This window comes from Meriones unguiculatus, chromosome 1 (assembly GCF_030254825.1).
Source record: "Meriones unguiculatus strain TT.TT164.6M chromosome 1, Bangor_MerUng_6.1, whole genome shotgun sequence".
Taxonomy (NCBI): Eukaryota; Metazoa; Chordata; class Mammalia; order Rodentia; family Muridae; genus Meriones; species Meriones unguiculatus.
The window spans coordinates 24,890,924-24,913,006 of record NC_083349.1 but is presented as its reverse complement, the minus strand read 5'-3'; the positions used below and the strand labels follow the sequence as shown (position 1 = coordinate 24,913,006).

The 22,083-nt window shown below is 53.4% G+C and overlaps 1 protein-coding gene across 2 annotated transcripts; it reads left to right on the top strand.

Moving 5' to 3' along the window:
• Window positions 1-85: 85 nt before the first annotated feature.
• Window positions 86-21,785, top strand: Frmd8 (FERM domain containing 8). Of its 2 annotated transcripts, none has more exons than XM_021638433.2 (11): window positions 86-232; window positions 520-604; window positions 3,166-3,330; window positions 6,614-6,715; window positions 6,998-7,056; window positions 7,190-7,356; window positions 10,841-11,068; window positions 12,594-12,717; window positions 13,486-13,629; window positions 16,850-17,054; window positions 20,293-21,785. In XM_021638433.2, exons 2-11 carry the CDS (start codon window positions 520-522, stop codon window positions 20,412-20,414), a joined length of 1,401 nt encoding a protein of 466 aa, XP_021494108.1. In that variant the 5' UTR covers window positions 86-232; the 3' UTR covers window positions 20,415-21,785. The 2 variants fall into 2 exon arrangements, with proteins under 2 accessions (XP_021494108.1, XP_021494107.1); XM_021638432.2 differs by having other exon boundaries at window positions 87-232; window positions 3,163-3,330.
• Window positions 21,786-22,083: the final 298 nt, after the last annotated feature.

The window sequence follows — 22,083 nt, the reverse complement described above, 5'->3', positions numbered from 1 at the left end:
GGCGAGAGCGCGCGTGCGCCGAGGCTCTGCGTTCTGATTGGCTCCCTTGGCCGGAGAGGCGGGGCCTCGGGTCTGTGCTTCCTCCCGCGGCAGCTTCCGCGGTGCAACGCCCGCGTCCGGACCCTCCGCGGGAGCCGGGGTCCCACCGGTGGTTGTGGTGGTGGGCTCAGAGCTGGAGGCCTGACTCGGGTGGCATTCTGGCGTGAGGCAGTGCGTTCTGCGACCCTGCGAGGTGAGAGCGTGGCCACACCCTGCCCGGGCCCCCTTCCTGGACGGGGGCGCGCCTTGACTTGTCTGAGCATTCCTTGCGAGCGACCCCTGTCCCTGACGGTCACCTCCCTGACCCGGTGCCGTCCGACCTGCACTCGACAGAGGGCCACGTCCCACTTTCAGTCTGCGCACTTGATCCCTGTACACATATTAAGACTTGGAGATCGAGCCCGGGACCCGTTTGCTTCTTGATTGAGAGCCTGAGGAGGCGCCGGGACACCCATTAATTGTCTGTCGTTCCTGTTGCAGATGGATGGGGCCGAAGGCAACGCGGGGCAGCCCGGCCCTGCGGAGCGGTCCCACCGAAGCAGCGTATCCTCCGTGGGAGCCCGAGGTAGGTCTCTACCCTTTTTTTTTCATCTCTCTTGTACCCGTTTTGGTCCCAGCCCCCAGCCCTGGGGACGTGGCTCCGGTTTGTCTACTTTGTAAGTGTTAATCTTGTAGTAAGTGAGAAATAAGATGTGATAAGGTGCGTCAAACTCACAGATGTCAGAAGACCTAGCTGGGCTCCGTCACTAGCTCAGTGAGCAAGCAATACACTTTTTTTTTAATTTTTTTTTTTTAATGTGCATTTGCGTTTTGCCTCCGTGTATTTTGCTACGAGGGTGTCAGATCTTGAAGTTACAGACAGTTGTGGGCTGTCATGTGTGTGTTGGGGACTGAACCCAAGTCCTCCTGGAAGAGCAGTCAGTGCTCTAAACTGCTGAGCCGTTTAGCCAGTCTCCCAACCTTCTCTTGTTTTGAAAATGCATGTCTTCAAGTGAAGACACATGAATGGGAAATGATACCACTTTCTTTGTTCCATTTCTTTTTGAAAACAGCCCTTTGAAAGCAGGGATTCTCTGCCTCTTCATTTTATTAGTGGGAAATTGAGCCCTAGAGAAGGTTGTTAAGTCTCTGACTACTCGAGCTGGCCAAGGTGATCATGAACTTGAGCCTTCAGGGCTTAGCTTTCCTGCCTGTAAAGTGGACCTGAACCTCAGACTCCTGGAGGAGAGTGAGCTCTCCAAGTAGCTATTGCAGCAGATGAGACCAGAGTCTGAAAAGCTTCTCCAGTATGCTGTGTGCCGTGCCCAGCTTCACTGGATTGGTGGCGACCCTTTGAGAAAGGGTTATTAACTGCTTTTTACAGATTTACGATTGACACAGAGACTCATCAAAGTCAGTCAACAAGCAGACAAGAGAATGTGGGCCTCCAACTCAATGCTCCTTTACTGTGCCTGTGGTTCAAGGATGGGGAAATTTGGGTCTGGCCAACCTGATAAGCATCTTCCTTCGTCTCTGTCTTCAAATAGGAATCCAACTTGTTACCAGAGGACTGTAGTCGCTGTTTTTAAATTCTAATTTATTTGGGGTTCCTAAAACTTCTACCTCCCTTCCAACCCCCCAACCTTAGGTAGGAGAGAAAGAAAGTTAGAAGGGAAAGGGGACATAGACCTCTTTACTTCTTCCCGCTGGGTAGGGTCATCTGCTTCTTTTTGGGGCAATACCAATCTCAGTTATCTGGTTATCCAGCAGTCCAGGTAACCAGCAAACATGGCAAGTAGTCTTCTCTCTTCTGTCTCCTCCAAGCCACTGTACCTTCTCACTCTGGCTTCTTGTATGTATACCCTCCAGGTTCTCAGAACCAAACTAACTCTGGCTGGACATGCAAAGACCACGTCCCTTTCTGGGCTGAATGAGGCTGTCACCAGCTGGCATAGACCAGTTGATATGTTATCAGCCATGGACAAATTAAGGCAGTCCCATATCCCACACTTAGGATCAAAACAAAAACATATTTACATAACATAACTGAGTTTTTAAAGAAAACAAGTCTTCCACTACAGGGAACATGTGGCTATTTGAGTTTTTTGTTCTTGCCTAGCTGCTTAAAGCTATCTACAAAAGCCACAGTATTGTTCCTTAAAGTTTCGAAGAGTCTTAATGAAGTTGAGATCTGGAACCTGCTATAACCCAGGGTGGCCTTAGAAATTCTCATTGTCCTCTTAGTCTGACCCAGAGTCAGAAGGTCACTAGTTGGCCTCGCTCCCAGCCTGATAGGGACCTGTGACCTCAGGATAGGTTACCCTGTCCTACTTCTCCACCTGAGAAATATTATTGGAAACACAGCAGTATTTGGTGCTGCGGAGGAAGGGAGGTGTTTTTTATTACCTTAATTTGATTGAGCCTTAGGGGTGAAATGGGGCTGGTTCCTGGGCCATAGTTTCTGGGTATGTTACATTTCAAGAAGTCCTTAAAGGCAGCACATTTATTTATTGATTCTTTTTTTTTTTTTAAAGATTTATTTAATTATGCATACAATATTCTATCTCCATGTACATCTGCGTGTCAGAAGAGGCACCAGATCTCATTACCGATGGTTGTGAAGCACCCTGTGGTTGCTGGGAATTGAACTCAGGACCTCTGGAAGAGCAGACAGTGCTCTTAACCTCTGAGCCATCTCTCCAGGCCCCTGTATATTGACTCTTAAAATTACGGGTCTTGCTGGTCGTGGTGGTGCATAATCCTAACACTCAGGTGTCAGAGGCAGGATGATCTCTGAGGTTGAGGCCAGCCTAGTGTACAAAGTGAGTCCAGGGCAGCCAGGACTCTGTTGTAGAGAGAAACACTGTCTTGGGAACACACAGACAGACAGAAGAAACAAACAAACAATAAGCCTGGGTTTTGCTATGTAGCCCAGGCTAGCCTAGAACTTGAACTCCTCCTGCTTTAGCCTCCTGAGTCCTGGGACAATGCGTGTGTGTCACCACACCTGGCTCTAAGCATCACTGTTAATGAGGTCTTGAGGGGGGTGTTGTCAGTGTAGCCTGGGTGGTGATAGGAGCGAAGGGTGGTAGCGAGCGCCTGAAGCGTGGGGCCTCAGCTCACCCTGCCCGACTTGTCTTCCAGTAGCAGATGTGCTGGTGTACCTGGCCGATGACACGGTAGTGCCCCTGGCTGTGGAGAACCTGTCCTCCACCAGTGCCCATGAGCTGCATCGTGCAGTGCGTGAAGTCTTGCAGCTCCCTGACGTGGCCCTGGAGGCCTTCGCACTCTGGCTCGTCTCCCCTCTGCTGGGTAAGGTCTGCCAGTGAGAAGCCTAGTGGGGCGGCGAGGACGCTAACTGGCACAGAGAGAGGGCTCAGCTGCCAGAACCCATGGCCACTGCCTGTCGGGTGTAGACAGGACCTGCGGTGTCCCAGAGTCCTGAGGAGGCTTCTGGCTGCTTTGTCCCTGCCTTGTGTTGGTGCAGTGCTGCGGGAACCCTGACGTTCTGAAGCACAGGAGGGCCCCTGCTTGCAGAGCTTGCAATCTGGGCCTCGCCTGGGGAGGATAACCCCAGGGTTTCCCCTTGACTCGGGCCCCTCCTGCAGTGTGAAAGCCTGAGATCTGGAGGGGTGGGCCGCTGATGTCAGGACTAAGCCACTGTCAGCCTCTGGAGCGCATGCTGTGGCTGGCGGTGGGGAAGCATGGAGACATGGCTCAAGGAGCGGCCCTGAACAGTGACTACCTTGCTGAGGTGTGGGCTTGCACGAAGAGGAACATTGCTTTTCCGCATGGGGCCTCCACCCTACCTGGTTTCTGGCCCTGTGACCACACACTTCCTGCCCTTGTAGGCCCCAAAGTGGGATGGGAATGAAGACAGGGTTTTATAGACTTTATTCAGGCCAGTGAATAAAGTCCCTCATTATGATCCCTGAGTCTGTTGACATGGAAAGGGAGGAAAGGAGGCTCAGTGTCATCACCTGGGGAAATAAACCAGTGCTGGCACTGGGAATGTTTTCAGCTTTCCTTTGAAGCTGGGCATGGTGATGTAGGCCTGTAATCCCAGCACTGGGGGAGGCAGTGGCAGGCAGATCTCTGTGAGTTCAAGGCCAGTCTGGTCTACAAAGGGAGTCCAAGTCGGTTAAGACTACACAGAAAAACACTGTCTCAAACCCCCTCCCCTCAAAAAAATTCCTTTGAGGGCCACCTGTATGGCTCAGTGGTTAAAGGTACCTGCCCTGAAGCCTGATGACCCTAGTTTGATCCCTGTGTGATGGAAGGAAAGAACCAGTCCTGCATGGAATACTATGACTTCCACATTCATGGCCACACATGCACACACAATAAAATAATATTGATACTACTGATAATTTTTAAGTTGAACATATACCAAAGTATACTTTAAAAAAATTTCCTTTGAGGATCAGGAATACAGCTCAATAGTAATTTGCCTACTCTGAGTTCAGTCCCCAGTCCAGAAAACAACTGTAATCTCAGCACTTAGGGAAGCAGAGGCAGGCAGATTTTTGTGAGTTCGAAGTCAGCTTGGTCTACAAAGTGAGTCCAGGACAGCCAAGGTAAAGAAAGAGAGAGAGAGAGGAAGGAAGGAAAGGAGGGAGGGAGGGAGAAAGGAAGGAAGGAAAGAAAAAAGGAGAAAAGAGAGAAAAGAAAAGAAAAAAAAGAAGACAACAGCTGAGCAGTGTGGTGGCACATGCCTTTAACCCCAGCACTTGGGAGGCAGGTGAATCTCTGGGTTCAAAGCCAGCCTGGTCTACAGAGCTGGTCCAGGATGGCCAGGGCCACACAGAGAAAAACCCTGTCTTGAAAAAACAAACAGAAAACAAAATAATCACTATTCTCCTTGTGGAGGAAGGGGAATACTCTCAGTATTTTGAACAGGACAGCCTGGGTCAGGCTGGGAGTGTGTGTGTGTGTGTGTGTGTGTGTGTGTGTGTGTGTGGAGGGGTTGGGGGAGGAGGTGTCACTGTTGGTACTTTCCTTTCCCTGGGGTTTCTGCTTCTATCCTGTGGGAGGAGCCCCAGCCCCCATCCTTGCTCCTCCTTCCCCTCTAGTTTCCTGCTTGTTGCAGTGCAGGCTCACACCCACACTGGGCCAGCCCCTCCTCTGCCCTCTGAGCCCCTGGTCAAGGCTGTAGAGAGCCTTGGCTGTGTGGAGAGCCGGGGATCTCAGGTTCTAGTGGGCGGCCCCTGCTGTGCCACAAGAGGCTTCTCAGTGCTGTTAGGCAGCTTGCTCCTCCTCCACTTTATTCATTCCCATTCCCTCACGTTCCCATAGCCTGCTAGTGACGAGAGCTGAAAGCATTGCCTGTGTGGTAGGACCCATTCAGGAGAGGGCCTGAGGCTGCATACACTTAACACCCACGGTCTTCCCAGGCTGGGGTGGGCGTTCTCTCTCTCTCTCTCTCTCACACACACACACACACAAGGCAGAGCCCTGAGCTGCCCTCCCAGCTGTGAGCGCCTGTGCAAGCAGAGGCTGTCATGCTCCTCATTGTGGTGTGTTTGGTCTTCTCCCCATCCTCTGCATGGAGCTGGCCCCAGGAGCTGTTACTTGGATGTCTTACTGGGTGGCTGGGGAGGAAGGCCCCACCTAGACACCTCAGGCTGTGGTGTTGGGATAGGCCCACCCTGGTGGCAGGATCTCTGGGACTTGGGGGTGAAGGCAGGAGGAACACACCCCTGTCCCCAGGTCTACCGACCCACACTGTATTTTCTTGGTGGTAGGACAGAGGGAACCAGACCCACAGGGTCCTCCAAAGGACTCAGAGGGCTTTGCCCTCGAGTCAGATGTGTGCTGAAGGGAGTCGGGAAGCTTCGTTCTGGTCCTGTGTAGCCACTGTGTGTGTACCTGGAAGGTTGCCATCCTTTGTGGGCTTCAGGTGAAATGAGTGATCTTGTTGCTCATAGCCCTGTCTTGTGAGCCTGTGGCTAGGGGGAGAATGGTGAAGGAAATGAAGCTGCGGACCCCTTCTGGGACACTTGGGTCAGAAATAGGACAAGAGAGGCCTGGAGCTGGATGCAGAGGTTGGACGGAGGTGGCCAGAGGCAGGAAGGCCACCTGGAGGCGGGGGCTGCTGTCTTGCCAAGAATCAGGGTTCAGAAGGAAGGTCCAAGTGGTCCAAAAGCCATTGGCATCTGGCTGGCAGAACAGAATACTCAGCCATTAGTGGGGACGGAGACAGCTAGAGGGAGGTTATTGTGTCAGGAGACTGGCAAGCATGAGGTGGCATCCTCACCATGCTTCTCCACACATCCCTGGGTGAGCCCAGTACCTCACCTCTTAAGGGAGCATCTTGGGTCACCTAGTTTGCAGGGCCCTGATGCACAAGCTGGATCTGTCACTTGCTGTAACTTGGGACAGATGAGCCAACCCCCCTGAGCCTGGTTCCCTGCAAGGTAGAATGGAGGTCAGGGTTGTTCCAGGGCGAATGCGCTTACACAGTTTTGAGTGGCTCTGGGCCTGCTCGTTTATTGTTGGCGTGGCTGTCTTCATTGTTGGTGGACGGTATGATGGGCGGCTGGGCACCGCTGGCCTGGTCATCCTCTTCATGGCCATCTCCTCTCTTGTCTTGCAGAGGTGCAGCTGAAACCCAAGCACCAGCCCTACAAGCTGGGCCGCCAGTGGCCAGAGCTGCTGCTGCGCTTCACCGACGCCTCGGATGATGATGTAGCCATGGGTCAGTGTTGCCGGGGCAGGGGCTCTATCTGTCCCACAGTTTGTCAGCGACCTCTGACGGAGAAGGCCCCGAGGGGCATCTGAAGGGAGCCTGGGGAAGGTGGGCGAGGAGGGGCTGTGAGCAGAGCGGCACTGTGCGCTCAGTCACTCCCGTTCGGGAGGGTTCTCGCCATGGAGAAAGTGAGGTTGGCAGCTGGGGTGTGGGACATCTAGGGCGGGGCAGGGCAGGGTGGGGCTGCGTTATGCCAGTGGACCAGGAACTGACTCTAGCCCCTCTCTCCAGATGAGCCTTCCCTTCAGTTCCGAAGGAATGTGTTTTTCCCAAAGCGTCGAGAGCTCCAGGTAAGGCAGAGCCCGGGTAGTGCCACCGATTTCCTGCATGCCCAGCACCCAGTCCCCAGCCCCTAGAGACCTAGACAGTCGAGCCTTGGCCAGCTGCTCTGAGCCATCATCTTCATGCCACACCGGCCTGCAGATCCATGATGAGGAGGTCTTGCGGCTGCTCTATGAGGAAGCCAAGGGCAACGTGCTGACTGCTCGGTACCCTTGTGACTTGGAGGACTGTGAGGTGCTGGGTGCCCTCGTGTGCCGTGTGCAGCTTGGGCCCTACCAGCCCGGCCAGCCTGCTGCCTGCACTCTGAGGTAAGGACAGTGAGGTTTGAGCTGGGCACCCAGTGGGAAAGCTGCTGTGCAAGAGTCTATCTACAAGTGGTGGAGATAGACTGCGAGGTGGGCAGTCCCGACCTTTCCCTCCATCACAGTGGAGACACACGTGAAGTGATGTCTGAAGGGGCCACAGATACACGTGCGGATAGAGGACCATTTCTAGCTGCATCTGCAGGGAGCTGTGCGCATCCCTAGAGCCACAGCCAGGAACTGAGCTTGTACTGAACCCCAGCACCCACTGACCGTTCAGCTAAACTGTAAACTCCAGGAATAGAACCCATTACCATATGCTTACAAGCCGCTGCTGTCTGCTGCTGCGTTCTGTCTAGAAAGGTGACAGTTGAAAGTGGGTGGCGCACACCTTAATCCCAGCGTTTGGGAGGCAGAGGCAGGAGGGACTCCATGAGTTTGAGGCCAGTTTGGTCTACAGCGTGAGCTCCAGGCCAGCCAAGCCTTTACAGAGAAACCCTGTCTTAAAAAAAACAAAAAAACAAAAAGTCCACCTCCGTGGAGGTGACGTGGAGGTTTAGAAGGGGCTGAAATCTCAGCACTTGGGCGATTGAGACAGGATTACCATAAATTCCAAGCCAGCATGGGCTAAATGTATAGGGGGGCATGGTGGCGCCTACCTCTAACTGCTATAAACACTGGGATCGTGGAAGCAGGAATATCAGGAGTTCAAGGTCATTCTTAACTACAGTAGAGTTTGAGCTCAGCCTGCACTACATGAAACTCTGCTGCAAACTAACAAAAATTATGACTGACTCTGGTGACTGTAAACTTGCACTCCAACCTGTTTCTAACCTGGGCTCCTCGTTTCCCCAACCCTGCAGCGAGTGGTAAAGTCAGCAAAGAGGCATATAGGGCCAGCAACCCTCTGCCAGTGACTGATGTTTGGAGCCTGGCAGGGACTATCCTGAAGTTAAAGCCCCCTGAAAGCTTGCAGCTGAGCTAAGGCTGATGGCCATGTCTGGTTTTCCTGGGCCTCGCAAGAAGCGCCCTTCAGGAAGTTCTTTTGTTCACTCATGTGACATGCGATCCCAGATGGTCAGGGCGTCCTGGGCTCGCTCGGCTGTGCCCCTGACCCCGTTCTCCTTCTTGTCATTCAGCCCTCGTCTTCTTGGCCAGCATGAGCCTAGACATGTTACTCCCTTGTGGCCAGGGGCTGCAGCAGCTGTCGAGGAGGAGAGGCCCCTCTTTCCTTCCACAGCTAGAACCCCCAGGCTCCCTCTCGTGGTGCTGATTCCAGGTCCGCCCAGAGGAAGGAAGTACAGTGGCCACCATGGGCTGCAGCTGTGTCCTGCCTGGACCCACCATCAGCCTGCCCACACCCGAAGCTGAGAACAAGCTTTTCCATGACAACTGGAGCTATTGTTCCAAAGCAAAAAAGACTTGGGTAGGGAGTGGGCCACACACGGTCATGGGCACAGCTGCCCTGAGAAGGGAGGGCAGCCCTCTGGAGTTCCCCGCGCACCCAGTGACTCAGGCTAACTAGTACCTTTCCCTTTTCTTCCCTTGAAGCAGCTGCCCTTCCCCATGGCCTTTGTGTTTGGGCCCCAAAAGCCCCAGTAGGGCTCCCCTGAGAAGGTGATGCGGAGGAGGTTTACCAAGTTAACCTGAAGCCAGGAGCCCTGTTGGGCTCTCTGTGTGCCTGTGGGTCCTGTGGTCCTGTTGTAGACTGGGCCTGTACAGATGCTGATGTAGTCTGTTGGAGTGGTCGGTTCTCTGCCAATAGGAGCCCAGGTGGCCTATGGTGGAAACGGTCATGCTCGAGCTGAAAGCCTCCCTGTCTCGTGTCCCTGTTTTCTGAGTGAATGGGACTTTTTCACCCAAAAATGACATGGATGGTATGATGCTTGGTGTTGGCTACATTTATGTCAACTTGACCCAAGCTGTCATCCTCTGAGGAGGGAACCTCGATGGAGAAGATGCTGCCAGGAGATCGGGCTGTAGGCAGGTCTGCGCAGTGGACCTGGGGCCAGGCCGCGAGCTCTGGCTGTGTAAGGAGCACGCGCCGTTTCCCGGGAATCTGTGATGAGCTGCTTCAGTCATTCTTACCTTGCTGAAGAGAACACTGAGAATGTGTCTGAGTTGGGGTTACTGTTACTGTAATGATGCGCCATGGCCAAAGCAGCTTGGGGAGAAAAGGGTTAATGTGGCTTACACATCCCCAGTCACTGTCCACTGAGGGAAGCCCAGTCTGGGACTCAAACCAGGTGGAACGGAGACAGGAGCCGATGCAGAGGCCGTGATGAGGGTGCAGAGGCCGTGAGGGTGCAGAGGCCGTGAGGGTGTGCCTTACTGCCTTGCTCCCCATGACTTGCTCAGCCCGCTTTCTTGTAGACCCCAGAACTGGCACCACCCTCGGGGGTCTGGGCCCTCCCACATCCCACTAATTAAGAAAACACCGTACAGTTGGATGTTTTTTCTTAATAGTTGGATTGTATGGAGGTATTTTTTCAATTGAGGTTACCTCTCAGGTGATTCTACCTTATGTCTCATTGACATAAAACTAGCCAGAACAGAGCATCACACCATCCATATCACTTTGGGTGGAAAAAGCCCCATTCTTTCAGAAAATTCATCCAGCCTCAGAACATGGATGATGTTGTGCTAGCTGCTGCAGCCAGGCTGCTCCTCCACCTTTTTCTGGCTTCGCACTCTGACCTGAGCACCTCCCAAGCCCCCTGCCCTCCCCCGGTCCTGAGTGTCAGCTAGACCTCACTTGTTGGGAAAAGGGTTCTCCGTGGTTCCCGGCATGCACTGAGTGCTAAGATGGTGAAGCATGGTCCCAGTGACCCCCTGCCTGTGCCCTCTGTCAGCCTGGAGCACTCCCTTGTGTTTCCTGGGTGGAGAATGAGTGCTGACGGCGGGGATAGGGATTGTCTGGAGCAGCAGGAGAGAGCAAGATCAGAGCGGGGCCTGTCCTCCCCAGTCCTGGGCCCAGGCTCGCAGGGCTTTACTGTTTTAGTGTCGGCAACTGTTACTAGGAACGGGTGGCATCTCTGTCCCTACGCTGTGGACAGGCAGGTGTCCATTGTCGGTCTCACAGCTGGCTCTGGCAGAGACAGTGCTTCAGAGCCTGGCCACACCTGCTGCCTGGGCTCCCCCGGGAATACTCGGGGTCTCTTATCCCCTCCATGAGCTCCCTTCCTCTGGGAACCCCATTTGTCTCTTAGGGCGGAAGAGCATCCACCCCCAGCTCAAAGGTGGGCCTTGCATATCAGGCAGGTTTGTTCCCGAGCCAGGCTGGCAGGCCACTGCTGGTTGAGAGCGGTGGCCGTCTCTCTGCAGTCTGTGTTCAAGGCCTTTGCCACTCCCCACTGCATAGCAGTGGCCTTGGTGCAGTCAGGCCTTGAAGGTCTCTAAGTCCTGCCAGCTGCCAAGCCTTGCCTACCTTGTGAGCTTGGTACTTACACCCCTGGAGGGACCATCACTACCCATTTTCTTTCCCCTGCAGGGAGAAGTTGGACTCCTTCCTCCCTGCCCACCTCTGCAAGAGAGGCCACGGCCTCTTTGCTGCCTTCCGGGGCCATGGGGCCAAGGCTGGGCCAGGCGAGCAAGGCCTGCTGGATGCCTATCGCCAAGTAAAGGAAGCAACGACAGGCAGTGACAGTGAGCATGACACCACCTTGGGCTCCTATTATCGAGCCTACCTCGTCAAGTGCCACGAGCTGCCCTTCTACGGGTAAGTGTCCCCTCTCTCTGTGTCCTCCAGACTGGCTGCCCAGCCTGACAGTGTGGCATCCTGCATTGACACTGGTCCCAAGTGGCCTACCTCCCGTCTCCAGCCAGGACTCCTTCATCAGCCCTCTCCTCCACTCGCCACCCCGCCCACCCCTTCAGCTAGTGCTCTCGCTCACTCACGGTGTGTAAGGAATTGTTCTGTCCTGACGGGCGTGCCCCACAGAGTGAGGACCTTCTCTTCAGAAAAACAGGTCGAGGACCACTGTAGCCATCAGCCAGGGGAGGAGAGGAGGCAGGGACAGTAATCCAGACACCGATGGTTTTCCAGACTTGCAGCCTGACCGTTCACTGTGATTCAGGCTGCAGGGGGGCAGGTTCTTTACAGCGGGAACTTGGATTTGCGCGTGCCCGGGAAAGGTGCCCATTGGATGAGTGGTGATTCCATACAGGCCGGGTTCCTGACTGAAAATGTTTGGTGGATTGTTTCAAGTCCGGAGCCCTGAGGAATGGCCAGGGAGATGGGTGGAGGGGAATAGTACGGAGGAGTCTCTGCGGGCTGGATGCTGAACACCCCAGTCCTGCATCTTCAGGGGCACGTTTGCTGTGCCCTGCAGAGCTCATCTTTGTGCTGTGGATTGGCCTCAGCCTGCTGGAGGTGGCAGAGTAGGGTAGAATGAAAAGAAGTTAGACACCATCAGTGTGCCTAGCTCTTACAGAGTTTTACTGGGCAATGGAGCCGGAGGTGCGGGCTGAGCAGGAGCCAGGGATTTGCTGTTTTTTTACAATGGATATAGTGATATTGTGTGTGTGCGCGCACGTGTGCACACGTGCACAGATGTGCTCACTAATGGGCAATCCAGGAGTGAGTGAGAAGTTGACAGAAGTGGAGGTCTTCTGGCAGCTTCAGTTTCCTCATCAACAGAACCTGAGAGCTGAGAAGGAGTGTAAGAATTTCCCCAGAAGAGGGGCGTACGCCCACCTCCAGTCGCCTCCTGCCTGGAGAGAGCTGGCTTTGACTTGGGCTGTGGCTTAGACAAGTGCAGGAGACAAGAGTGAGCTTCAGAGTAGGTGGCATCATGGCCTACCGGAAGCGGCTGGGTGCCTTGCCACCCTGAAACCACGTCACCCCTTCTTAAGCCCAGAAGCCACTACCCTGGGCAGCTCCCGCTTCCTGAATGACCCAGCAGTCCCTGCTGCTGAAGGACTTTTGCCATGGGTAGTCCTGGGGACTCCACCTGACCCCTCTCCTGAGGCCCCTGGCTCCCTCATGCAGCTTTCCCCGTCTTCTTTCCTGGTTCGGGCTTTCCCTCTGCCCACAGTGCACACCCTGTGCGGTTACTTCCACCGTGTCAGGCCAGTCTGACATGGCCAGTCAGCTGTTAGTGCTTCCTGTTTCTGCCTCCCAACCAGGGCAGACTTCTGTTTACCCTTCAGGCACCCAAACAGCTTCAGCTCGGGTACCCAGGGGAGGCCTCCCGTGGGTGCTGGGTGCTGGAGGGAGCACCTGACACTAGTCTCCTCTCCAGGTGTGCCTTCTTCCATGGTGAAATCGACAAGCCGGCCCAGGGCTTCTTGCATCGGGGTGGTCGAAAACCAGTGACCGTGGCCATCAGCCTGGAGGGTGTGCACGTCATCGACAGCAGGGAGAAGGTACCGCCTCGATGTCTGGCTCCTCAGGGTAGGGCAGAAGGGAGAAGGGATCGTGCCCCTACCATCTCCCTTCTCCTAGGACTATGGGCGCCCTAGGAATAGCATGGCGTAGACTGTGTAGGAGGCCCTGCCTTCCTCTTGCCCCTCGAGTCATGCTCATGCATTCGAGGGCCTTGTGTGGGCCTGTTCTGTGTCTGCTCCTCTGAGTCAGGCACTCCATGAGGTCACAGGAGCTGGAATTCCGACTGAGCGGGTAGTGTCTGGCAGCCCCTTGCTTCTCCTCCTGGCCAGTGTGGAGACTGGCTGGTCACTTTCCACAAAGACTCCTGCCGGGAGCTCCCTGGGCGGCAGTTGCCTGCGTCTGCACCAGCTGTCAGGCCGATTCCCTGACCATCAGGGACCTGACAGCTGGAGGGAAGCGCTGAGGAGTCTGGGTTCCTGCCCTCATACAGGAAGGGATGCAGGCCTCGCGTGGAGGTCTGGGGCTCCCAGCAGTGGTAGAGTTCTTGCCTTGTATATGTTAGGCTCTGGGTTCAGCCCTCAGTGCCACAAAACAGGAACAATCAATATCTTTTCACCCCAGCGGAGGCAGGCATATCTCTCTGAGCCCAAGGCGAGCCAGGGCTGCATAGTGAAATCCTGTCTCAGAAAGGAAAATAAATCTGTATGTCGAGGAAAGCACCCTGGTCAAGTGTCTGTCAGGTGCAGCCTGCCTAGGCCCAGTGGCAAGTAGAGTCTGAAGCTTTGTTCTTTGTCCCCCCTGGCCAGCATGTATTGCTGGGCCTGCGCTTTCAGGAGCTGTCGTGGGACCACACATCCCCCGAGGAGGAAGAGCCTGTCCTGTGGCTGGAGTTTGATGGTGACAGCGAGGGCACGCCCGTCAACAAGCTCCTGCGGATCTACTCCAAGCAGGTGAAGATGTGATCATACACGCTCGCACAGAGGGGCCAGGCCCAGGTCTCCGGATCTCAAACCACGGGAGGCTCCAGGGCCCCGGAGGGAGAGGTTGCAGTGCTGCCCTGGCCTGGGGAGAGCACTGCCCTGGGGAGCCCTGACCTGCTCTGGGACCCCACACCACTAGGTGGCAGCTGTAGGCTGGACAGCTGTCCCTTGAGGACCTTCCCTGAGAGGACAGCTGAGGGGCAGGTGCAGAAGCCTGAGTTGCTGGATTCATTCTTTCCGCCCACATGCATTCTCCTCCTGTGCCCCGGCAGCCGTCCCTGCTGAGAGCCTTTCTGGGGTATTCTTGCCCCCTTTCTTCTTTTAGCACGTAGACGAATTCCAGGGAGTCCTGTCTATGAAAACCTATGTCCTCTCCCCCTGGTCTTTCAAGAAGTTGCGTGCTAAGCAGCTAATAGAAACACAAGTTGTATTCAGCCCTTCACACGTAACGCGACAGCCCCTGAGAGCGGCTGCTTTTCACTAAGAAGCACGCTTTTCAGATTCGTCAGCACGTCTGTTCATGTGCTGCTGGGGAGCAAACCAGGGCCATACACATTGGGCAAATCCTCTGTTACTGCGCGACGCCCGGCCCATCCATCCCCTTTATCGTTGCCTGGTATTCAGCTGCACGGGTGCACAGCTCACTTACCCACTCAAGAGCATGTGAGTTGGTTCTTCTGTGACTTTGGCCAGTAAGCTGTATTGACTGTGCATAGGTTTTATGTGGATATAGATCCTCTCTTTAAATGTTTTTTATATGCATCAGTGCTTTACCTGATGATACGTCTTTGTTAAGGTGTCAGATCCTCTGGAACTGGAGTTACAGACAGTTGTGAGTTGCAGTGTAGGTGCTGGGAATTGAACCTGGGTCCTGCTGGGAAAGCAACCAGTACTCCTAACCGCTGAGCCATCTCTCCAGCCCCTGACCCTCTTTTGTTAACATCATACTAAAACCTAGGAGTTTTAATTAGATCTCAATTTCTGGATTGTGCAGTGAGCATGGAATCCAACTTATTGGAAGCAGCCAGCCTGTATCCCCGGTGCCAAACTGCTAACTGTCCTGTTTGTTGCTCTCACTGGTGAGCACGGGGTGGTGTCGGGTTTTGTTTGCTGTGGTCATAGCTCAGTTGTGGGCCACTGCAGGCTTCGTTTGCGCCCTCCTAGTGACTAATGATGTTAGTTGAGTTACTGTCTACAGATCTGGGCAGTGTCAGCACAGCTCAAATCACTTGTCCTTTTTCCCCCCCTTTTGGTGTGTGTTTCGTTTTGAGACAGATTCAGAGAAGGAAGGAAGACAGGCCAGGGAGATGATGGTTCGGTGGGTGAAAGTGCTTGCTGCATGGGACTAAGCGGAGTCAAGAGTTTTGGATCCCACGTAAAAACCCAAATACAACGTGGCCTGCACCCGCAGTGCCCTCATCCCTGTGGGGAGATAGGAGATGCAGACAGAAGAATTGCCTAGAAACTCATGGGCCGGCCAGCATGGGTCGCTGGGCAAAGCTAGAGATGAGACTCTGCCTCAAGCAAGGCAGAAAGGAAGAATTAACGTTCAAACATTGTAGGTACACACATGCGCACGCATGCACACACATGTACACACGTATGCATGCGTGCAAATTCATCTTTTAAAAATGAAAGACATGAGAAGAAAGTGGCTGGAGGAACAGTCCAGGGTTAAGACATAAGAGAGGACTTGGGTTTGCACCCTTCACCCCCATAGTGGCTCATAGTTTCAGGAGACCAAACACATTTCTGAGGGTAAACACTCAACATACGAAACAAAAGCAGATCTTTTTAAAGGTTTATTTATTATTTGTATAGTATCCTGCCCGCGTGTATACCTGCAGGCCAGAAGAGGGCACCAGATCGCTTTATAGATGGTTATGAGCCGCCTTGTGGTTTCTGGGAATTGAACTCAGGAGCTTTGGAAAACACCCAGTGTTCCTAACCTCTGAGCCATCTCTCCAGCCCCAAAATAAGTCTTTAAAAAAATGAAGACTGTGTCAGATTTGGGGGGTTCTTGGTCTTTGCAATGATTACGTGTGCTTTCATCAGAGCATTCCTTCTGTGGAATCTGAGCTACTTACAAGCCATCTGAAGCCAGGCAGCACACACCTGTAACCCAGCACTGAGCTGAGGCGGGCAGGCGGGAAAAGCAGTGGGTTTGCTGCCGTACATCCCTTAGCCTGCAGTTCTGGTAGGTTCCTGCCACTGGAGCAGCTGGTTATGTTGTCTGAATGGTGACAGCTGGGTTCTCCCCGTGGCTGTCCGCTCAGGAGTGGGGGTGCTGACTGGTGGTGGCTGTGCTTTGATTAGGCATGTTAGGGCAGGGCCTGTGGAGACGGAGGCCTAAACTCTAGGAGCTTGCCCACTCTGCTTTCCTCCCCAGGCTGGGCTGGGTGCTGTCAAGGCCCCAGGCATCACTGGACAGACAGCAGGGCTTAGACCAGTGTCTCCATCCTCATGCAGGGCAGGCACACAGTAGGCGCCCAGTAAGCGTGTTTTCCCACATCTGAACGTGAGCAGAGCCTCAGGCTGCTGTCATGGTGCTCAATGTGCCACTAGATGTTTGCCCACTTGCTGTGCTGCCAGGGCGTTTGCCACTAAGGTATCACGTTAGAACTGCTCAGAGGAAGCCACCCTGGCTGGCCAATGATCTCACCCTCTTCCTTAGCCAAAAAAAAAAAAAAGCCAGGACACAGGCAGCTTTCTTCAGCCCAGAGAGCTCGCCCGTCGATGGGAGCAGAGGTCTAGAGGCCTGTTCCGCACAGCCTTCCTAAACTGTGCCTCTGACTAGAATGACCACTTTTTTTAAAAAAGATTTATTTACTTTACTTATATCAGTGCTGTCACTTGCATGCCAGAAGGGGGCATCAGATCCCAGTATAGATGGTGAGCTATCATGTGGTTGCTGGGAATTGGACTCAGAACCTCTGGAAGAGCAGATGGTGCTTTTAACCACTGAGCCATCTTTTCAAACCAGACAACCTCCCTTCTAGGCCTCACCTCTGAAGTCATGTCAGGGAGACATCTTGGTTGCCCTCTGGTCCCAGAAAGCCTGCCTGTCCTCTCCTCCACTCCCCTGCCACTTGTCTCCACCAGGAAGCAAAGGCTGTAGGGCTGTGTGCCTGATTGATGTCTCAACAGTTGCTGCTACGTGTCCTCACACCAGCTCCCCTCCCCTCCCCAGGCCGAGCTGATGAGTGGCCTCATTGAGTACTGCATTGAGCTGAGCCAGGCCGCTGAGCCCGCTGTCCCCCAGGAGAGCGCATCTGGGCCCCAGGAAGCTCCCAGCCCTTCTCCACCGCCCACTCAGCGCCCCAAGCTGCGAAGGCAGGGTAGCGTGGTGTGTAGCCGGATTCAGCACCTCTCCACCATTGACTACGTGGAGGACGGTAAGCCGCTGCTGGTGTGTGTGGCGTCACGGCGTGCATGCGGCCCCCTTGCTCACAGGAGCACCACAGTGACTGCAGAGAGCGGGAGAAGCGGGAGCCGGGCCCTCAGGGATATCTGTCCCTTCTTTTTTTTCTTTTTTTTTTTTTTAAGATTTATTTATTATGTAGAGTATTCTGCCTGCAAGTATGCATACACACCAGAAGAAGGCTCCAGATCTTATTAGAGATGGTTGTGAGCCACCATGTGGTTCCTGGGAATTGAACTTGGGACCTCTGGAAGAGCAGCCAGTGCTCTCAACCACTGAGCCATCTCTCCAGCCCCCTGTCCCTTCTTTCTCCTGCACTGACAGACCTGTCCATTGCAGCATCTTCCAGAACAGGGAAAACATGAAGACTTTGGGGGGGGTTGTTTTCAGAAACAGGGTTTTTCTGTGTCACCCTGGCTGTCCTAGAACTAGCTTTGTAGTCCACATTGGCCTCAAATTTGCAGAGATCCACCTGTCTCTGCCTCCGGAGTGCTGGGACTAAAAGTGTACACCACCACCACCCAGCAAGACTGTGTCTTAAAAAAACAAAACAAAAAGATTAAATGTACTCGAAATTGCATCTACAGCTCCACCTACACAAATGCTCTGCCACTGAGCTTCTGTCCCTAACCCAAATGCTTCGTTTTTGAGCAGTGAAACTATATGTTAAAGAAAAGTGAGAAAGCTCCCTCCCGAGTGGGAAGGAAGGAGGCTACTCCCTCCATTATCTTTGATTATAGCTGTAACATATACATCTATAATCTGTAAGTATATTCCAAGGCATAAAGGGTTTGGGGAGGTGAGGGACTGGTGAGATGGCTCGGCAAGTAAAGGGACTTGGCCACCAACAAGACCTGAGTGCCATCCCAGAGCGCACTGGAGGAAAGAGAGCGTGAACCCCACAGCGTAGTCCTCTGACCTCACACCTGCCTGTGGTCCCCCAGCACACACAATAACACATTTTTGTTTGTTTCTTTGACACAGATTTTCCCTGTGTAGCTCTAAGCGCTCTGTGTAGACCGGGCATGCCTTGAACCCAGAGATCTGCCTGTCTCTGTTCCCAAAATGGTGGGATAAAGGCTTGAGTCACCTTCCCCTCCTGGATTTGTATTCTTTTAGGCATGGTCTCTCTAACCTAGACTGGACTCGAACTTGATATATAGCTGATCCTCCTGCCTCTACCTCCAGAGTGCTGAGAGGGGGAGGTGGCTTGGTGGCGGAACACCTGCCTAGCATGCCTGAGGCCCTGAGGCCAGCCCTGGTGCCACAAAGCCAAAACAAAATTTACTTGTTAAATTATTGTGATCAGGATGCTGAAGTGGAGTTCTTCACAGTTGATGGCTTCTGGCGGGGATGGCCATGGGAGTTTGGCCATGCTCCAGTGAGCATGTGGGCAACACAAATTGGACTTGGGTTTGTTGATGTTGTTGTTGTTTTTTTAAATTCTAAGGACAAATTTTATTTCTACAAAAAAAAAAAAAAAGGCAACCAAAACAATATAAAACACATTGAAAGGATATTATTGAGTTAGCTTCAAGTGGAACTTGACTCTGGAAAGGCTTTGAGTCCAGAGAGAGGGGAAAGGCCCTCCTGTCCCTGGGCTGCACCAGCAGCTGCTCTGAGGAAGCAGCAGCGTTACAAAGCAGAGGTTACCCAGGCTGGTGGTGGTTGTTTTTAGTGGGGTTGGGAGGGTAGATCCTGGAGGGATGGGAAGTAAGTGTGCTCAGGATGCAGTGTATGAAATTACCAGGTAATTAACAAAAGCATTGCATTGGGGGGGGGGGATGAAAAAATTAATGATAGGAAATAGGTACGTAAATTTTATGTATATGAATGTTTGCCTTCATATATGTATATACATGGACCGCCTGTGTGCCTGGTGCCCACAGAGGCCAGAAGAGGGAGCCAGATTCCCCAAAGCAGGACAGCCATTCCCAATGAATGGTTGGGAGCTGGCATGTGGGGTCTGGGAACTTGGGTCCCCTGCAAAAACAAGTGATCTTAGGAACCCAGCTCTCTAGCCCCTGAGATGTTATTTTTAAAGCCAGATATGGTGACTGTTTGTAAGCCTAGTTAGAACTTGGGAGGAAGAGGCAAGAAGACGCGAAGTCCAAAGCCACCCTGGGCTACATAGCAAGTTCTAGGCTAGCCACCCTATGTAGGCTATTTATTGAAAAAAACAAATTTGTGTTTTGTCTTGTCTTTTTTTTTTTTTTTTTTTTTTATAGGATTTTTTTGTGTCACCCTGACTGTCCTGGAACTCATTCATAGAGCAGATTGAGGTGGGAGGGGGGGTTGGATTTAAGCCGGGCATCATGTCTCCTGCCCTTAGCCCCAGCAATTCAGGACTGAGGTAAGCAGATTTCTTGAGTTTGAGCCAACCTGGCAAACACAGTGAATTCTAAGCCAGATAAGGCTTCATACTAGACCCTATCTTTTTTAAAATATTTATTGATTTATACACATGAGTACTCAATCTACATGTATGTCGGCATGACAGAAGAGGGCATCAGATCCCATTACAGATGGTTATGAGCACCATGTGGTTGCTGGAAATTGAACTCAGGACCTCTGGATGAGCAGCCAGAGCTCTTAACAGCTGAGCCATCTCTCTGGCTCCAATATTCATTTATTTTTTGACTTTAGTCTGTTACAGACCATCTTCACTCTAGCTCAGGCTGACCTGGAACTGGAAATGATCCTCTTGCCGCTCACACACCTGGCCTTACCTTGTGTGTAGTTGTGCCTTTGTGTGTAGTGTTTGAAGGGTACTCACTGTGGATTCTGTAAAGGGCCTGTTGTTGGAACTGGATGTTTTTCCCCATGAGTTGATGAGTTTAGGGATGTGAGCAGGCAGACCGGGGTGTCCCTCCATATGGTCATCATGTCCTGACTAAAGCCACTGCCCTTCATCTTTTGTTTGGCTTCCCATCGCCAGCTACACTTAGTGAAAGTCACTCAGAAGAGCCGGTCTAGAGCCATCCGCCAGCCTCTGTCTGGGATTGCTGAGGATGACCATGGAGTCCTTATCCTGCTCCTTGATGGTGGAGCCTGGGGTCGGGTTTGGGGGAGACAGTCTCAGCATGATGACAGCTCTGATGGGATAGCACAGTTCAGACTCCAGAGAAGCCGGCCCAGTGGAAGTGGAGCCTCCTGGGGCCTGGGCCGCCCACCAGGCACCTCTTCTCAGCCTGTTTCTCTCACCCTCACAGGCAAGGGGATCAAGCGGGTGAAACCAAAGCGCACCACATCCTTCTTCAGCCGACAGCTCTCCTCCAGCCAGGGGAGCTACACTGTGGTACAGCCCACCGATGACAGCCTGGAGCAGAGCTGAGGGAAGCCCTGCCTGGCGGCAGGACGACATCTGGGTGTCCTAGACCTGGACAGGCACTGTCCCCGGCAGGGCCATGCCGCATTAGGCTGAGGCCGTGCGCCTGTGTGGGGTGCTGTGCAGGGTCTGTTGGTGTTTCATACCATGGAAAAGTGACATCCAAGCTGTCCCTGAACCTGGACTGGGCAGAGCTTCCTTGAACTCCAGGCCCACTGAGACCCCGCTGGCCCTCCTGCTTGACCCCAAGTGGACTGTCTTCTCAGAACTGCTGGCAGTTCTCATGGCAGGTGACCGGAGTCAGAGCTCAGGACCTGCAAGTTCAGGTCCTGGGACCTTGGTGACCTTACCTTGCATTCCTTCTGCCGACCTTCTATCCACACTGCCAGGACAGGATGCCTCCTTCTCTCCCGGCGTATGCCGGGACTGGAGGGAGCGTCTGCAGGCCAAGCCGAGTATATGGGCTGTCTTTCTGTCTGCCTTTGTTGATGTCTGTGCTGAATTGTGGCTGTCCTGGGACGTCCTTTTCCACACAGGAAAAGCCCTTAACTTCCCTGGGCTGGAATGGCTCTGCAAACACACCTGCCAGTCCGCTTGTTTTTGTGTGAACTGGGTCTCAGGGTTAGATTTTGTCTTGTCTCATCTGCTTTGAGTGGATAAAGCCTGGGACCTGGCAACTCAAAGATCTCCCTTGCCAGCACCAGCACTGCACTGTGGCTTCCCTGAGGACAGCCATAGAGACTCACGCTGCCTCTCCCCCTAAGGCTGTGTAAAGGAGACCCCAGCTCTATCCCCCCCCACACACACCCCCCAGCAGCCTTGACTGCTCTTGGGAGGAGCTGGTCCAGGGAAGGGTGCTTTCCAGGCCCTTGAGCCCCTCTGTGGTGAGTACACAGCTCTCAGTACTTCCTGGGAACTCCCACAATGCCCCCGACACACCATGCTTAGCTTGGTGTGCTCAGTGGGAAGCCACAGAAATGCAAGCCCACATTTCTCCAAAGGAAGGCAGCCCACCTGCCTAGGGAGCCCCAGAGGTCTTGGCAGCAGAAAGGAAAGGCTGGCCTCACCGCCTGGAATGGTGTGGGTGGTGACACCTGCCGCTTGTAGTCGGTCCTCTTGGGGCCACGTGCCTTCTCGGAGCTACCAGCCCACTCTGTTAGCAACGACCTTTTGGTTGTCTCTGCTCTTGATGGCTCAGGTGCCTTATGTGCGCGTCAGGAGGTGGATGCGTGGGTATGCAGACTTTGTTCCTACTTGAGCCTTTGAGTTTCCCAGTTACCACTGTGCCTTAACCCTCAGACAGAGCACTGTTCTACTAAATGCCTTGTGTGTCCTGTCTTTCCTATCACTTGATTAATAAAATTAGCACCTACCACACTTTGGAATGGCTTACAACATGGCATAGGCAGAGTGTGCTAACCGCGTGTGTGTCCCTCCATACAGCCATCCTGTGTCCCTGTACCAGGACTTCCCCCCAGCCAAGTACTCTTATCTGGTAGCTCCCAGGCACCCTTCTCAGAGTCTCCACAGGAGCCCGTGGTCTGCAAAGACTTGAGCTCATTGGGCCCAGGAGCAGCTCCTTTGCCATCTTCTGGTCTCCTGGGTCCTCCTGCTTAAGTGGCTGTTAACCACAGATTGTGTGGAAACACCTAGTGTGGAGGACAGGGACAGCACC